At 56.5% G+C, this 17,934-nt stretch overlaps 2 protein-coding genes across 2 annotated transcripts; one reads left to right on the forward strand and one right to left on the reverse strand.

The window, feature by feature from the left end:
* Positions 1–4,919: 4,919 nt before the first annotated feature.
* CAV3 (caveolin 3) lies at positions 4,920–9,790 on the forward strand. Its single transcript, XM_051627611.1, has 2 exons — positions 4,920–5,149; positions 7,622–9,790. The coding sequence occupies exons 1-2, from the start codon at positions 5,036–5,038 to the stop codon at positions 7,961–7,963; spliced, it is 456 nt and encodes a 151-aa protein (XP_051483571.1). The 5' UTR covers positions 4,920–5,035; the 3' UTR covers positions 7,964–9,790.
* Positions 9,791–10,700: 910 nt separating this feature from the next.
* Positions 10,701–17,731, reverse strand: OXTR (oxytocin receptor). The gene is made up of 3 exons (XM_051627607.1): positions 17,722–17,731; positions 16,356–17,313; positions 10,701–12,088 (listed from the first exon to the last, which is right to left on the reverse strand). The coding sequence occupies exons 2-3, from the start codon at positions 17,287–17,289 to the stop codon at positions 11,841–11,843; spliced, it is 1,182 nt and encodes a 393-aa protein (XP_051483567.1). The 5' UTR covers positions 17,290–17,313; positions 17,722–17,731; the 3' UTR covers positions 10,701–11,840.
* Positions 17,732–17,934: the final 203 nt, after the last annotated feature.

Genomic DNA, 17,934 nt, shown 5'->3' on the forward strand with positions numbered 1-17,934 from the left:
GCTGGGCAGAGGGAATGGTGCCAATGCCTGCAGCCCCTGTGCTCCAGCCCCTCGTGCCTGGCCCCACAGGGGCTCCTCACTGCAGGGGAAAGCCTCCCCTGCTGCTGCAGGCTCTTTGATTAAGAGAGAACTAATAACGCCGGGATCAATCACAGCCAAAGGCAAGCCTGGAGCCCAGCTCTACTCAGCAGCACATCAGCTAGTTAAATCCGATTATCAGACTACCCAACTGGTCGTGTCACAAGTGATAAATCAAGCAAAAACTCTCACTTGATAAGGAAAAGCCAAGCAAGGCTATTTTAAAATGAAAATCCAAAGGAATTCAGAGCGCTGGTGTGGGAGAAGAGCTGAGATTAAGAGGAGCTATAAACACAGGCTGAGGGGGCCTCTGCAAAACTGCCCTCCTGTGCCTTCTTAAGATGAGGAGGAGCAGCATCCCAGCAGCTGCTGGTGGTGGGTTCTCCTGGGAGCAGGATGGGCACCACTCAGCTCAGCAGGGGCTGGGGGACCCTTGGGCTGGGGCCCCCACCAGACACCCCCAGCTTGGTGACACTCTCAGTCACCAGCTAGGGCTCCCAGTGCCAGGGAATTGCAAGGTCAGGCCAAGGGGTGACTGCTCCACTCAACCCTCCCAGCCACTCCAGCACCTAATGTTATTTTTTTCCCCTCTAAACTGATACAGGACACAGTCATTTGTTGAGCATTTTCAGGGCAGCTTTGCCCACAGCCATAAGAACATAAGAGTGATTAAGAGGGAAGGAAGAAATAGCAGTTACTTACAGGCTCAATTAGTGCCTGACGAGCTGCATAACAAGGAATGCAGCTGTAGATGTTTCCTCTGATACCCAGTGCACTGGTATTGTTAAAAACAGCATTAAAAGCAGCAGCTCTTCAGTGCCTGGGGTGTCCCAACAGGACACCATCTCCTGAGGGCTCCCACCTGCAGCCCCTCTCCCCCAGCCACCAGGAGGGCTGCATCCCCCCACCACAGCCCAGAGCCTCAAGCTATGACCTGAGCATGTGGGCACCCCAAGGGTCAGGACAAACACCCCCACAGCAAACAGCAGCTCAGGTTCAGTCACAGGCAAGAGGAAGAGCTGCAGATTGCAGAGCACAGGGTGAGATGCAGCTTCAGAGCTCTTCCCCCCCTGCACCAGGCTGAGGGGCTCCACTACCAGTAAGGGAAAGGATCTCCAGCAGAACAGCCCAGCTTGTGCTGCGTGACCATAAGCCCACCCACCCCTCCTGCTCTGCAGAAGGGGCAGCACCCACCTGCCCCACAGCTCACCCTGCAGCCCAGCAGAGCACCCAGTGTGTCTGCAGGGAAGCAGGTCTCCAGATCCTACCCCAGCACTTACAACAGAGACAAAGAATGCAGGAAGATTAGGTGGTTATGGATCCAAGGGACCATGAATTTGATATTCATAGACTTTCTCTCTTTTAAAGGGCAAACCACTTTGAATTGAAACAAACTAAGAAGGCAGCTTGAATGATAAATGAATGTTTTTCTGTACTTCCTGGGTGAAATTTAATTTTAATTGACATTAAACATGACAGAGCTCCAAACATTTGCCAGCCACCTATTTTAGCTGCCCCTGAGACACTTATGCCATTAAACCCCTGCTCTCTGTATCTTCTGTACACTAGAGCACTGAAGAGTGAGGACTACCCTCAACACGAGATTCTGGTGTCTGGACCAGTCCTCCAGGGACCAGGCTTTTCATCCGAGGGTTCTGACACAAACAGCTCCAGCAAGATGGATTCCTGTTTCCCACTAACAGAGAGGAGATCCAGGCAGGAAAAGGCAAGGTGTCCTTCGTGATCAAGGAGAGCTCTGGCTGGCAGTCCCAGGGGAGGCAGACCAGGAGCAGAGAGGGAACTGGAGACAGAAGGAGAAAATCAGTCTTATTCACTTGGAAGCACACAGTTCCCTCAAGGGAACCTGGCCAGCACAATGTGCATTAAACAGTTTCACTACCTGGGGCTTCTGATCCTCCTGTGGTTTTTGACCCAACTTGCTCACTTTAACAACACAGGATTTCTGTACATGAAACTCAAGGTGCTGCACTGTGCAAACCTCACAGCACAAACCGCTGTCCACGGGCCAGCTGCCCTCCCCAGCCAGCAAAGGAGGACAAGGAAAGGACGGGGTGTTTGCAGACCCACTGGCCAGACCTGCAGGTTTGTACCCAAAACAAGAGACTCGCTGCCCAGCCTGCAGCAGTGATCTCCTGCCAGCAGAGGAGCCCCAGCCCCTGGGATCTGACTGACAGCATCCCAGAAGTTCTGGGCAAGAGGAACCAGAGACAGGACCAGACACCACTAACAGCTCCCATTTTCAGGGAGAAGTAGCACTAGGGGATGGATCATTAAAACTGAGCTTTAGCCTGCAACACATGGTCAGGAGAGCTAAAGGATGCTCAGGGGAAGGAGACATGAAAGGCAGTTTTGTTTTTCTCTTTAAAAAAAGATGAGAGCTCTGCTCCAAGCACTGAAGGCAGACATGATCCCTTACCCTCATTCCCACCTGGCAGCACCTTCCACTCACTTGAATACTCATTCAACCCAGAACTTTCCTCGTTACACAAGCTAACTGAGTTGGAGGATGGAAAGCCCTGAGGTCAGGACTTGTGCACCCAGTCATTCCTCCTGCTTTAAGCTCGGGCTTAATTTACCAACACCACTTAGTACCTGCTCCCCTCTCTCCCACAAGCTGCAGAAAGCCATGGCCAGCAAGTTCTACCAGTGCCTCTCTTATCTATATCCATCACCAGGGGAGCAGTAACATCACTAATATTTCCTAAAACTGCTCTTGTTTTATCACCTACATGGAGCAATTAAATTTCTGGTTGTCACTAGCTACTAACAAACCAATATTACAGTCAATCCAGTGTAGCCTCTGCATACCAGAATCTTTTACATGGTGTCCCATTCACAGTCTTAAAGTACTCAGAAATAGATTTATTTATAGCATCTACAGTGCAACACAATATTCCTCCTCCCTCTCCTTGCTACTTGAGACACTTACAACTGCACATTAACCACTACACGGGTTCACATTTCCCTACTCCCACGCCTGGGACACCAAAGCCCAGGGCAGAAGCAGGAACCAGCCCAAAGGCACCAAGTGAGTGGGGTGGGTGGAAATCCCCTGGGGCAGAGGGGCAGGACCAGCATGTTCAGCCTCCCCGGGCACCATCGGCACATTCCTGCCCTCACAGCACGGGAACAGCAGCTGCTCTTGCAGGAACACCCTTCTTCCTCTATCCTGAGGTGCTCGGCAGTGGCAGCTGTGGCTACAGAGCCCAGCCAGGGGAGCCTGAAGGCTGGTGCCCAAAGCTGTGGAGCATGAAGGAGATATTTCACTTGCCCCACCAGCCCATGATGGGTCTGGGTTCATCTGCTGGCCAGGGCTCACAAGGGGTCCATCACGATGAAGCACCAGTCCAAAGGCCCCCAGAGCAGGGGGCAGCTTGTATCCAGCCAGACTCGGGGTGCTCCCAACCTGCTCTGAGCATGTTTCCCCCCAGGCAGCAGTTTGCTGCTTCCCAGGTGGGTTTTAACCCTGTGGGAAGGTGAAGGGCCAGGGCCAGACCCAGGCACCCCACCAGTGAGAGACCCAGGGACAGGGAACTGGGGCTGCTGAAGGGTTCCCAGCATCTTTCACCTAGAGGAATTCAGCCAGGGGCCACTGATGGATGCTCCTCCCCGGTTTAAACTCACAACTCCTCACTCATAAACCTTCACAGAATTTGCCCCTTCACCACAGGTGCCTCCTTCACTTTCACACACCCCACAGGTTTGCACAGTTACTTCCCACCCCCAGTTCTGCCCTTCCTCTCCCTGCAGGGGAGTCAGGGGCCTCTGGAAAGCTGCAGCCACCCCAGTGTTAGCCCCAGCTATGGCACAGCCCAGGGCATCACCCTATCTGCTTCCACTAGAGCAGAAATCACAAGAAAAGCAGGTTCCAGACTGAGGTGCCACCCTTACTACCAAAAAAAAAGCAGTGAAAAGGCACAGTGGGCAGCAGGAGGAGGCTGGAGCCTTTGCCCTGTGGTACTGCTCCACCAGGCCCTCACCACTGAGTTCTCAGGAAAAATTAACATATCCAAGACCTGCTACACCTCAGCCAAAGGCCAGAGCACAATCCCATTTTTGCACAGCATTATACCAGCTCAAAGGGCTGGAACAAACCCACCCCAGTGCTGAAAGCTCCAGGCACTGAGCCACGGGGGCTTGATAAAGACAGCAGGGCACAGGCACGGGGGGGCTGGGCAGGCAGCAGCAGGTTGCAGTTTAGACAGCTCCCCCCATGCCAGCCGGGCCCCAGAGCACTGAAGCAGCCACATCCATGTCCAGCAGTTGTGCAGACCCCCAGCACAGATCCCCCTCCCCAGCCATCCAGGCACCCTGCCCTGTCTTGCTTCTGCTGGGCTGTGCCAGCACAGAGGCTGCAGGCAGCTGCCTGTGCCCTGCCTGCTCCCGGGGAGGGAAAAGCACCCGTTGTCTGCTCTAGGTAGATGCTCTGGAGGGTTGGGTTTTATTTTTCCCCCCACAAAACTGTTAGTTTTAGACAGACCTTCAGTTCACGCCAACCAAGAGAGCACTGAAGAGGCTGATGAGGATGATCAAAACACAGCACAAGCTAGAGAAGCCTTCATTAATCTGCCAAGTGGCACTGTCCTCTGTGTTCAAGGAGGAGGTAGCCCAGGCACTATGGATCTGTGGGTTGGTCTGTTGGACTTCCTCAACTTTCTCTGGACTCAGAGGAATACAAGAGGATGCACACACACCCCTGCTCAAGGGCCGCCAGCTGCCCAGCAACCCGGAGGTGACACCACGGGGGCTGTCCCCAGCAAAGCCCCTTTAAGGGACACTTCGGGGCAGCCACAGGAGGCACAACATTAATTTTAGCCTGGAGAGCTGCCAGGGGCACAGGGCAGCTGCTGGGAGCTGCAGCCTGCCTGCCTGCCCTCCCCAGCAGAGCCCCCATTCCCGGCACCGCAGCCGGAGCCAGGCGGGCGGCAGAGCAGCCATGGCAGAGGACGGGAACGAGCTGGATGAGAGGATCATCATCAAGGACCAGCACACCAAGGAGATCGACCTGGTGAACAGAGACCCCAAGCACATAAACGAGGACGTGGTGAAGGTAGGACCCTCCTCGGGGCGGGCTGCGGAAGCGCCGTTGCCTCCCTAACGCAACCGGCCCCTCGGGGTTGCCCTTCTGCACTGGGCTTGTCCTCAGCTTGTGCCCCTGGGGCTGCAGGAAGGTGAGGGCTGCCAGGGTGCCCAGGCACCAGCCAAGTGCCTGTGGGCTGTGCCCAGCTCCAGCTCGCCCAGTATTTCCCGTTCTCTGAGTGCACCCTCCAGCTTCACGGGCTGTAGCTTGAAAACTTACAGAGGCGCTTTCCTTTGTACTGGCAGGCAGGAGCCAAAAATAAACCAGGGCCAGCCCATATCACTAATTTAAAGGGAACCTTGGGAAAAGGCTGTTAATCTTCCAGACCTGACAACCCAAGCACGAGACCACTCAGATACCTGTTGTCCTATGTGGAAGACAGTTGTTCCTCCCTCACAGCAGCAGGAGGGAGCAGCAAACTTTCTGTGTCCATTTTTGATCAAAAGGACCCAGCTGAAAGGGGAAGCATTTTCCAAAATGCTAACCACTGGAGCCTGGTTGCTCAAAGCTTTGTTAGCATGATGCCAAAGATAATTTTGGCCCAAAGGAGAAGAGGAGGAGATGGAAGGGTTTTGTGAAAGCTTTAGTGGGAGATCAAAGAGGATGACGTACCAAAAGGGACAAAGGCTGCTCACAAAGGCTTTGGAACAGGCTATGACCTCGACTGCAGTGGTGAAATGCAAGCTTGCATTGGTGCATTAAAGCACCATTACAGCTAAAACCACCAGCATGGCCAAATTAAAAGCCCCCCAGATGAGCTGTGACAGTGGCAGCCATAGATGGGCAGCGAGACATGCCCATGACAGCTGCCAGGCACCTCACTATCTCGAGCTGTTCCCAGCAGCCCATCCCACATCTGTGCCACACCATGCCAGCACGTCCCACCAGCTGGGGCTCTGGGCAGCCCTCAGGGTGGCCAGGACAGGACAGCCCCCAGCCTGCCCACCCCAGAGCCAGACAGCACGCAGGGGACACCTGCCTGTGTCCCAGCTACATCATTAGCTACATTGGGGCAACACCAGCCCCTTCCCAGCCATTCCCCAGCCCCACCCAGCAGCCCTGTTCCCCTGCCTGCCCCAGCCTTTTCCCAAGCAGGAACCCCCAAATGCCTGTAAGAGGGTGTTCAAGCTCACCCCTTTACACAGCCACACTGCTGCTTCACCTGCTTTGGAAGTTTCCAGGGTGTTTGGACAAGCAGATCAATGTTCCTCCAGCTCTAACAACAGCACAGCCAGGGAGGGGGGCAGAGCCAGCTCTGGGCAGGGGGCACCAGGCACAATATCCCAAAGGAAAGCCAAAGCCTCCCCACCCTCCTAGGGGCAGGGGAAACCAGAAGCATTAGAGCACCCACCACCCTCAAGAGCACAGCAGGCAGAAGGGTCCCCCCAGGGGCACCAAGAGGTTTGCAGAGTTCCCCTGCCCACAAACAGACCCTTCCTGGGCATTAAGGGGCAGCAGCCAGAACTCAAGACCACTTTACGGTCACAGAAGTGGCACCAGCCACAGGGGCTTAGCTGAGCACCCAATCCCACCCCACCCTGCCAGCAGAGCAACTAAGTAGTACCTGCATTTGCTGGTCTCCAAGGCCTTTGTAGCATTCCCAGACTCAGCTCAGCCTCTGTCCCCATCACTCTCCAAGCCCACTTCAGGTACAGCATCAACAAGAGCAACAGGCAGAGCCTCCCCTCTTATAGCCTGACACTCCCTTCATCAATTGATCCCTGATTAGCTCATCATCTGGGGCAGCTGCTGCTCCCTGCCCACCCCACCTGGCAGTGGGGCTTTCCTGGAGCTGCCGACGGGACCCCCAGGATCAGCCCACCTTGCTGCTGGCCCCTAACCCACACCAGCATTATCTGCAGGAAATTAAAGATGATACAGAACTATTTTATGATCCAAGTGCTTCCCAAACCAGAACAGACGTTGCAATTTAACATAAACCTTCAGACTGACACGCCAGCCTCCCAAGGAAAAGCCATGCTATTTTTCCAGGCAAGTAGCTTGGCTCACGCATTCCCTGGAAACGAGTTGCAGAGCAATGAGGTCTCTCCACGAAGTTTGGAGGCTTTTAAGAGTGTTTCTCATTCACAGACACTCCCAGCACCAGCACGTACTAGCACTACCCCTGGGAGGGCAGGGCCAAGCCCATCTCCCAGGCAGAGCTCAGACAGAGCTGAGCACCTCCCCTCTGCGTATCCAAATAAATAAATCATAAATCAAGAGGGTTGTTGGACTCTTATTAGCACAAACCACCTTCTCGCCGAGCAGCCCGTGTCCCTGCATGCTAAGAAAGGGTGGGGATGGGCTGAGGCCCCTGCCAGGGTACACGCTCCCCAGCCTGGCCCTGGCTCTCCACAGACCCCTATATTCAGGGTCTCCCCTCCCCGTGCAGCCAGTCCTCGTCCTTGCACAAGCCTCTCTTACCTCCTTCTCTCCTCCCAGGTGGATTTTGAGGATGTGATAGCTGAGCCTGTGGGAACATACAGCTTTGACGGCGTCTGGAAAACCAGCTACACCACCTTCACCGTCAGCAAGTACTGGTGCTACCGGCTGCTCTCTGCCATCCTGGGAATCCCCCTGGCTGTCATCTGGGGATTCCTCTTTGCCCTCATCTCCTTCTGCCACATCTGGGCAGTGGTGCCCTGCATCAAGAGCTACCTGATCGAGATCCAGTGCGTCAGCCGCATCTACTCCCTCTGCATCCACACCTTCTGCGACCCGCTCTTCGAGGCCCTCTCCAAGATCTGCAGCAACATCAGAGTTGCTCTCCGGAAGGAGACCTAGGTCCCCCCAAGCACCCCCTGCACAGGTGTCCCCCGGCGTGCCCTGCCCTGGGGCACAGGGACGCTGGTGCCAGCCCCTGCCCACGGCAGAGCTGGCTGTCGGGGATGCTGCCTGCAGACAGAGGCACACCGGGATGCTCCTTCCTCCAGCCCAAAGCCAGCAGCTGTAGGAGGAGCAAAGTCCACTGAGCAGCCCAGGGAGAGCCCTCTGCCCTCCAGGACCCCCCAGCATCATGCCCTGCTCCTGCAGGAGGGACTGTGGCATCTCCTGGACCACAGCCCTGGGCTCGACCTGCAGCTGCAAAGCGAGAAGCCAGCACGCAGGGCTGCTGCTGGACAACAGACAAACCCTGCCTGCTTCTCCACCCTGCTGCTCCAGCACCACAGGAAGAGAAATACTTGTGTATGAATTATTATTTGCTGCAAATAGTTGCTGCTGAAGAAGCTTCTGTATTAAATCATGCTGCACAAAGCTTTTGTGGGTAGAGCAGTGAAAACAAACCTTTTTTTTATTTCATGTGTGTTTGCATTTCAGCAAAGCTTTGAAATCCAGATCAGTTAGTGCATGAAATGTTGTGTCCACCCCTGGGAGTATGTGCTGGGCCTGCTGGGCCACTGGCAGCTGCCAGTCCCTGTGTGACAGTGTGGCAGTGGCAGTGTGGCACTGTGGCAGTGTGGCAGTGATGCAGTGTGGCACTGTGGCACTGTGACAGTGTGGCAGTGTGGCAGTGGCAGTGTGGCACTGTGACAGTGTGGCACTGTGACACTGTGGCAGTGTGGCAGTGTGACAGTGTGACAGTGGCACTGTGACAGTGTGGCACTGTGACAGTGTGGCAGCGTGGCACTGTAGCACTGTGACAGTGTGGCAGCGTTCCAGTGTGACAGTGTGGCAGTGTGACAGTGTGGCACTGTGGCAGTGGCACTGTGGCAGTGTGGCAGTGTGGCAGTGTGACAGTGTGGCACTGTGGCAGTGGCACTGTGGCAGTGTGACAGTGTGACAGTGTGACAGTGTGGCACTGTGGCAGTGTGGCAGTGGTTTGTGGTGCAGGTCCAGCAGAGGCTGGTGCTGCGGGGCTGCAGCACGGGGGGCAGCCAGAGCACGTGGCCTGTGATACATGACTAGCTTGGCTTTAAGGACAGGTTGGCTTGTTTCTCAGGGAGAATATTTGCAGCCCTTGCTGGTGTGGTGCTGGGTGAGCTGTTGTCTCCAGCTGTGCCTTCATCCTGCCCCCTCCCTCAGCATCCCCCAAACGTGGGGCGCAGCGGGCGACACAGCCTCCTCCAGGACACTCCCCACTCCCAGCTGATCCAGCTGCAGAGGCAACACAGGCACAAGGGGAAAAAGGTCCAGTTTGGAGCTACTTCCTCCCCTGTATTGTCAATTACTTTGTTTGGTCCATCTTCCATGAAGCTGTGCTTTAACTCCGAGGCACTTAAACGCTTTGTTGGCTCCAGCCTTAAGTGCTTTGCTGAAGCCGGGCCCAGGAGGTCTCGTTCAGAGGTTATTCTCAATTGTATTCGTGTGCTTTTTTCCCTTGGCTTCCAACAAAGACTTGGAGCCAAAGTTTCTTGTAGTACCATGCCAAGGACAAGAAAGAGCCAGATTTTCTATTGGTGCTCGTCCAATGGCTTGGGATTGCAGACTTTCATTATTCTGTAGCAATACAGAACCCAGGCTCTAGCAACACCGGCCTTGAGATGGATGGAGTTATAAAAAAAAACAAGACAACAAACAGTTAGATATTTGTAGGGGCAAAATGTCTCCAAATACATTTTATCGTGAGCATTTTTTAAAGCTTTTTGTGGGAATAAAAATCATTAAAACCAATACTGGGATTATATTCTCTTTAATGGCATCTCATTCTAGCAGTTCACAGCCTGAACCCAACACACTTCCAAAATTGTGACCTCCCCATGCAGCAGTCGATGAATTCCCTGCCCATGGAGCATGCACTGCTCAGTCATCACCTCTGCTGGGCTTTTGGCCCTTCAGCAGCCTGCTCATGTCCTTCAATAAACAAGCCTGGAGCTCCTGCGGAGCTCTGCAGTGGGCAGCAGTGCCATTTGGCTGGGGATGACAGTGTCCCCACACCGGGGGCACAGCCCTGCCTGCCCAACCCCCCTAACTGCAGCTGATGATTGCACCCAGGGTTTGCAGGGCAAATCTCCCAGAACTTCCTCCTTCCTCTGTGTATCAGGCCCAGGAAAATTCATCCCACCTTGTTTCTTACTGGCAGATGGAGGATGCTCCAGGTCCCTGGGCCCTCCCTCCTTGTTTTGTGCAGGAGGTAATTATTCTCAAGGAGAAAGAAGAGGAACGTGGGAGGGAAAGGTTCAATGCTTTCCTGAGGATCTGAACCCATCTGGTAAAATAAGCTGAGACTGAACATGCTGGGTCAAATTCAGCAAATGGGCTGAGAGCTCACTTGAAGCTACTAGAAAAAAATCAAGGGATGCCAGGATATGAAAGGTGAAAATGTACCTGTTGATGACAGTGAAAAAATAACATATACATTGAAAAGCATTTTTCATATTCATTCCCAACAGGCAAGGCCAAAGGTGGCTGCAGGCAGGCCTGGCTTCCACACATCCCTCCCTGCAGAGCAGGAGACGGCAGCAAAGGCAGGAGGATCCCTCTGCAGTCACCAGATTCTGCTGCCACTGAAGTCACAGGAGAAGCTCCAGGTGCCTTCAGCCAGGGCTGCACCTCAGCCCCCATCCCACCCACCCAAGGCTGGTCCCAGCTGCTTCATGCTGTGGAGTCAGGTGGTGGCAGATCTCGGGCGCTTGGTGCAGTGCTCTACAAACCAAACATCACACTGAGCACACTTAGGTCCTGGATTTAAAACACTGTTTCCCTTTGGTTTCCTTCATTTTCTTAGGCTTCTGGTCCTTCTGCACCACCCCTCCCACTTTCCATTGAGACACAGTCAGAAAACTTTATTTACAAGTATTTCTTGACAATTAAAAATCCATGCCATGAGCATGACCTTGCGTGTCACAGAGCAAGACAATCACATTGGCATTGGCTAAAAGTGACCTGCAGTAATCCCAGAGCAAAAGCTTGGCCTCCAGGGACTGGAGTTTTTCCATTAAACCCATGGACCCCAGCTGTAATCCCACCCTCCTGCCTTCGGAGAAGCCCCTGAGCACGCTCAGCAAACCTGTTATTGCACAGACCCTCTGCCCCTGCAGTTGCGTCTGCTCTCCCGGCTCCTGCTGACCCGTGTGCACAGCCTCATGCAGCCCAAGTGCTGGCCTTGTCCCTGGGGAGGCTTATCCCCAGCCCTGTCTCTGCTGCTCCCCTTGGCCCCCTTGGGAGGCAGGGCTGGCACCATGCAGGGATGCAGGGAGGCCGGGAAGCAGGGGTGGGACTCGGCGCTTCCAGCAGAGCAAGCACCCCGTGCTGCGAGCACAGTGTCTGTGGCTCTGCCGGGCGCTGGCATCCTGAGGGATCCCTGCTGGAGGGGGGGGTGGGGCCAGGTGCCTGATGCCCCTGTCCCTGAGGTGGCACCCGCCACCCTGAGCTCAGCCCCTTGCACCCAGCAGGGCCACAGCACACCTGCCCCAGCAGCATGTGGATCATTTGGGCCAAAACCTGCCCCTGCTGGTGGCATGAAAGCCACCAATGTCAAGGGTTTGGGTGCTCAGAAGCAGATCCCTGCTGCCCAGTCCCAGGCAGCACTGAAACTCAGGTCACTAAAGTCGTGCCCCTCTCCCACCTCAGTTAAATAACGACCGCTGCACATGCGGACAGGCACACAGACATATATACACCTATTTATACAGAACCCCCGTGCCTGTCCGGATCCCAGCTTTTCCCAGGGAAGTGCTGGAGGCAGCAGGGTGGTGGAGCGAGGTCCCAGCAGGCCATGCCCTCACGTCAGGGATGGCTGCATGAAGCTCCTCTGGCTTGTGCTCTTGCAGCTGAGGACGAAGGAGGAGGAGTTGCTCTTCTTGCCCACGCTGAGGTCGCACGTCGGCCGCGACTTCAGGTACCGCGTGGAGCAGCAGAGGAAGCGCCGCACCAGGTCGTGGAAGAGGTGCCCTGTGTACAGCATGTAGATCCAGGGGTTGCAGCAGCTGTTGAGGCTGGCCAGGAGCATGGCAATGATGAAGGGGGAGGCTGCAGGGCAGAAAGGGAAGCAGTGTCAGGGCACAGCACAGGCAGCAGAACCAGCACCCTGGGGGTGCTTGGGCTCTGCCCAGCAACCCCAGCTCTGCTGGCATTGCAGAGCCTCCTCACCTGCCCCTCTCAGTGCCTCAGTAAAGAAGAGGTGGTGAATAAAGGGGAGAAGCTAATCCAGGTTTAAGAAACTTGGGTTTAGGTTTCCTCCCCCAGAAGAGCTGGGTTCCCCCGCTCAGCTCCTGCACTGCTGCCTGCTCAGCATCACCCTAGAAATGCCATGGGCAGGGCTGAGCTGCCCCAGCATCAGCTGCACAATTTGCCATTATCAGAAAATCATAAATGGTTTGGCTTGGAAGGCGCCTTAAAGATCATCTCGGTCCAATCCCCTGCCTTGGGCAGGGACACCTCCCACTAGACCATTGTGCCCAAAGCAGGGGGGGACAGGGCCCCTCAGAGCTGTCATGGCAAAGAGCAGCACCCGGAACTGGGAGAGCTGGGGGGGTCGTTCTTCCCCACCAGCGGCCAGTTTGGGGCTGTCTGGCAGCTTTCATCCTCTCAGGCTGCGGGGAAGCCAGGCTCCCCCCAGCCCTGAGGCATCCCCTGCTCCCGAGCTGTCCCCATCACCAAAAGCATCCGACAGGACAGTGCCCGCCAGCCCAGCCCCGCCGGCGGCAGCGGGTACCAGGACACCGAGTCTCCGGCTGCTGCTCTCCCTTCCCAGAGCACCGAGTACCCGTGACTTCCTGGTGAGAAAGGGGACGGTGGGACTCGCAGCCAAGACGGGGGGGCAGCACCTCCGGGAAGCTGCAGCGGGCAGGGACAGAGCCTGAGTTCTGCTCCCTGTGATTTCAGCCCATCTTCCAGCCTCCCGGTGCTCCTAGGGAACAGGCCAGCAGCAAGGATGCCTACTCGGGGTGGGCTGTTCCTGGTCCCTCTCTGCCTCTGCAAAAATTCACCTCAAGTTTTTAAACTAGAAAAGAAGTGTGAATAATAAAAACTAGTTTCCAAATTCACCTTTAAACAACTTCTGCATCATTCCTCCTCTAGTGAGGTCTGGCCCAACCACTTTTAATTCCAAGTGTATGCTAGAGGGAAACCATGGGGAATGGCTTACAAATCCTGGGTGCAAGACCTGAAATACATCACAGCATTTCTATCCACTTAAAAAAGATCCAGCCATGGCTGACTCAGCTCTTTCTCTCTGAGGGAGAAAAATTGAACTTCATGGAGCTCACTGCAGGGCGGGCCTCAAGTGTGGATCCCTGCCCCCAGGAAGGGCTGCAAAGAGCAAGTTCTGCCCCTTGGGGACTTTCCCTCTCCCCAGGCTGTGATCATCCCCCCGAGCTGGGGATGAGGCTCTGCCAGGAGGGCTGGGCAGGGGCAGGAGGCTGTGCCCAGGGCAGGGCTGCAGGCACGAGGCAGCTCACCCATGCCCACGCACAGACAGACACTGTCCCTCACAGCCCACAGTTCAGGGCAGCAGCTCCCAAGATTAAGGAGCCAATACAACAGAGCTACACTGCTTCCCAGCCCTGCTATAACCTTCACAGATTCTTCAGGCCAACTTTGACTCAAAGTGCTACCTCTAACTTAAATTACCTGTAAGGTGTGTGGAGCTGAAACCTCATTTAAACTCACATTCTGTGAAGAATCCCAGGTGCTGCAACCGACACCTGACTCAAGCAGTAGCTCCAACCCACACTTACAGAGGCCTCAGGTCTGTATGGCAGCAAAGGAGTGATTACAGCTGAGTGTTAGACCAGGACAGAAGAGCCACTACAGCTGTCACATGCCTGGCCCTGAAGCTCCACAGAGCTGGGGTGCAGGGCAGGGTGACAGCGTGACCAGGGCAAGGGTGCAGCTCCTGCACTTCACTTGCCTTCCCTTATTTGTTTTATGAAGTGAGGAAGACCTGTGTAGAAAGCTACTGAAGTGGACCAGTAACAGCAGAGCGGGACTTCTCCAATTGTTGCTTTAGGATAATCACTTTAGACATGGAGGGCTGCTTCAGTTTGCTTCCTTCAAGGCTTTATCTTTTACCCCTGACACACACCAACCCGCAGCAGCCTTTGCACCCCACGAAGGTGAAGGCCAGGTGCCAGGGGCAGCGGAGTAGGAGTTGTATCCAGAGCAGAGCAAGCACCAGGCATCTCCCTGCTACCACCCGAAGTCTGCATCTCACCACGCTGGGGGATGAAATGCCTGGGCAGAACCCTGCCAGCTGCCTGCTCGGGATTCACTAGGATTTGGGTGGGTCTAAACAGACCTTCCCTTGTCTGGACACCCTCTTTGTGACACCCTATTTAGAGAAAACTAAACATTTTCTTAATCAGGCGTCCTGCCGTCCTGTGTCCTCCCCGCCCCCGCCACGGTGCCACTGCAAAGCCTGCAGGATGGGCGAGAGCCGAGCGCCCTCCCTGCTGCGGGAACACCCCCTGCCAGGCTGCCCCCCCCAGCCCCTCCTGCCCAGGAGAAGAGATGAAGGACGCAGGGCATCTCTGCCCGGAGCGCAGCCCGCACAGCCCGACCCTCCTGCAGGGAGGTCTGGCCCTGCCGCCCCTCCTGTGCCGCGGGGCAGCCCGCGAGGAGGAGGACGGGCCTGGAGGAAGGGCCGGGCTCTCCAGCATTCACTGCCCACAGTAACCGGCCCGAGGCTTTTCCTCCCCATGCCATGAAAGCCGCTGGCAAAACTCCCCGACCTTTGCTGCAGACACTGGGTCCCGAGGAGACGCCAAGGAAAGGGGTTTGCTGCAACTCGGGCAGCTGGAGCTTCCCTCGGGACCTGAAAGCGAAGCAAAGCAGAGAAGCAAGGGCTGAGGCCGCGGGGGTCTGCGCAGGGTGAGCAGGGACAGGCTCCCGGGGCAGCGGGCAGGCTGCAGCTGCCAAACCTGCCCCTCGCCGCAGGGACCCGCAGAGCGCAGAGGTTTTGTTTGCCGGTAAGTCAGGTGGAAGCCCTCGAGATGGCAGGTTGGAAACACAGCAGAAAAGAGAGACGCTGTTTCATCCCAGGTCGTATCTGAAACCTAGAAGTTTTGATCAGCCTAAATCAGGTGGTAAACCAGGAGCCAGCTGCCTGGAGCGCAAAGGGAGGTTTAAATGCTGTGCTTTGTGTCTGCACCTGAAACAAAAGGATCAGAGGGAAGAAGTAAAGGCGAGTTAGGAGAACTGGAGCGAGGCTACCAGCTTTGGTTTGTGGGAGAACAGATGTGCACGGGCTGCAGGAGACAGTGGGTTTCCCAGTGAGCAACGTACAGTGGGAATGGACTTGAAGAAGGGAAAGGAGTGCGGGATGTCAGCGAGCAGTGCCCTGCCCGGCGGGGCTGCAAGGAGCTAGGAGAGGTCCCAGCTCCTCATCACCCTTTGCCATCCCCAGACTCAACTCCTTGGACAGATGGACCCAAGCTCAACAAAAAGCTGTCATCCCTGGGTGCGCTTTTTATCTCTTTCTCCCACCTGACAAAGTTGTGCAGAGTTTTTCCTTTGTTTCTCGGCCAGTTCTCCTTGCAGGTGCAGAGGGACCCTCAGAACCCCCTGCCCAGGGACAGCACACACTTGCACAGCTACAAGCGTATGAGAACCAGGAGGGTAGTGCATTCTACTCTGTCAGCAGCCTCAGTGATGGTAGGAGCAGCCAGCACCAAGCATAAAAAATGGCAAATCAGTGACACCACGTCCTTTAGGAAAAGTCTTTGCTCATATATCAGTAGCTTTCTGCAGCAACCATGCTCCAGTTAGAGATAAAATAACAGCAGCACAGCCCCAGGGTGCATGGAAACAGGAGGAGAGGGAAAGAGGGCCAAGGAGGAGAAAGCAAAGTCGTCAGTGAGGACAAAATGATACAGCAAAAGAAAAGGAGTTGGGCGCTAATGCTGCACAGTTTTCTCCTGCAGCCAGCATGGGGCTGAGCTCCCTCGGCACGTCCCAGCCCCCAGGGTGGGCAATCAACTCACCAGGGACCCCCAAGTGGCCCCGGGAGGGCTGAGCTCCCACCCAGGGACAGCGGACACCTCCAGAGCCTGAGCCCGAGCGGAGAGCTTGCAGGGGGCTAAGCTGGCCCTCCTGCCCCGGGCAGCTCAGGCACGGCCACTGCTGCCTGTCGGGTGGTTTTTCCGTGTTCAGGTCTTTTTCCTGCCCCCCTCCCAGCCCCTGGAGAGCCGGCTGGGAGCAGTTTCTGGCTGTCCCTGGCAGCCCAGGAGCCTGCAGTCGGTGTCCCTGCAGTGACTGAGGGAAGCAAGCGTGGGGCTACAGGAGGGGGAGGACATACCTTCCTGCGGAGCGTTCGTGTCCCACACGGACCACATCTGCACAAAGAAAAAGGGAGTCCAGCACACTATGAAAGCTAAGACTATGATGAAGGTCATTTTGACTGTCCGGATCTTGGCTTTGGAGATGAGCCTGGTGCTGCTGACCCTGGCAAACGCCATCCCGCTGCGGGAGCTGGAGCCCCGACCCGCGTTGGACCCGTGGGCTGTCTTAAGCTTCACATTCTGCCAGATTTTGAAGCTGATTAAGCCGTAGCAGATGCTCAGCATCAACACGGGGATGATGTAGACCATGAGGGTTATCCAGGTGACATAGGCTTTAGGACCCCAGGGCTGGATGAAATCTGCCCAACAGTCATAAACTCCATTCCCCACATCCCTCAGGGAAAATATGTGAATCTGAGGAATACTGATCAGCAGGCACAGCAACCAGGTGAGGAGGACAGAGACTCGGTCTGCTCTCCTGTGCAGAGACCTCAGTGGCTGACAGATGGCCAAGCACCGGTCCAGGGACATCAGCAAAAGCATGTAGGTGGAAGCAAACATCCCCACTACCTGCAAGTACTTGATCAACCGGCAAAGGAGATCTGGCCCGTAGAACCTGAAGGTGATGTCCCAGATGAGCTGCGGCAGCACCTGGAAGATGGCCACCACCAGGTCAGCGATGCTCAAGTGCTTCATGAAGAAGTACATGCGGGAGTGCTTCTGCCGGGTGGTGTGGATGGCCAGCAGCACACACAGGTTGCCAGTCAGGGCGAGGAACAGGATGAGGCAGAGGACGGTCACCTCCACCTTGGCCATGTCCTCGTTCCTCTTCAGGGGGTCGGTGGTGCTGTTCCTCCCGGAGGTCTGGTTCTCCAGCCGGAGGCTGCCGTTCCCCAGAGAGCTGTTGTTGATCGTCCATGCGCTGCTCCCCGCAAAGTACAACTTCTCCATGGCCAGCTCGGTCCCACATAGAGCCTGGTGGCAGAGGGGGTGCGGGCAGATCCTCTGGGCACACGTCCCCGCTGGAGGCAGCGGTGTCCCCGGCTCCCGGCGCTGACCCGGGCTGTGCAGCTCGGGCTCCGCTCTCCCAGGAGCAGCCCGGCCGTCCCTGTCCCCGTCCCTGCGGCGGCTCCACCCCGTCCCCCCCCCCCCCGGCACCCGACGTTCCCGCAGCCTCCTGCCCCCAGACAAAACCACCGCGCAGAAGGATGAGGAGAAAGCGCCGGCGGGAAGACGCGCTGTCCCCGGGACACCCCACAGCTGCTGTACCCCCCACCCCGCTCACCCCCTTCTCCCCATCTCCGGCCAGCCCCCCCGCACCCCCTCTGGGCACCCCCGCCGCCCCGCTCCCGGGGGTCCCGCTCCCGGGGGTCCCGCTCCTACCTCCGGCCCTGGAGCCGCATCCCCCCCTCCCCCTGCCCCGCTGCCGAGGGGGTCCCGGGGCCGGACCCCGCTGCCTGCGCTGGGAGCGGCCGCCGCGAGAGGGAGCGGCAGGCCGGGTGCCACGGGGATGGGCGGGGGCGGCAGAGCCCCCAAGGCGCTGCCCCCAGCCCCCCGGTGGTCGCCCCGCAGCGGGCAGAGCCTGGGTGGGCAGGC

This window comes from Apus apus, chromosome 9 (genome assembly GCF_020740795.1).
Source record: "Apus apus isolate bApuApu2 chromosome 9, bApuApu2.pri.cur, whole genome shotgun sequence".
Classification (NCBI taxonomy): Eukaryota; Metazoa; Chordata; class Aves; order Apodiformes; family Apodidae; genus Apus; species Apus apus.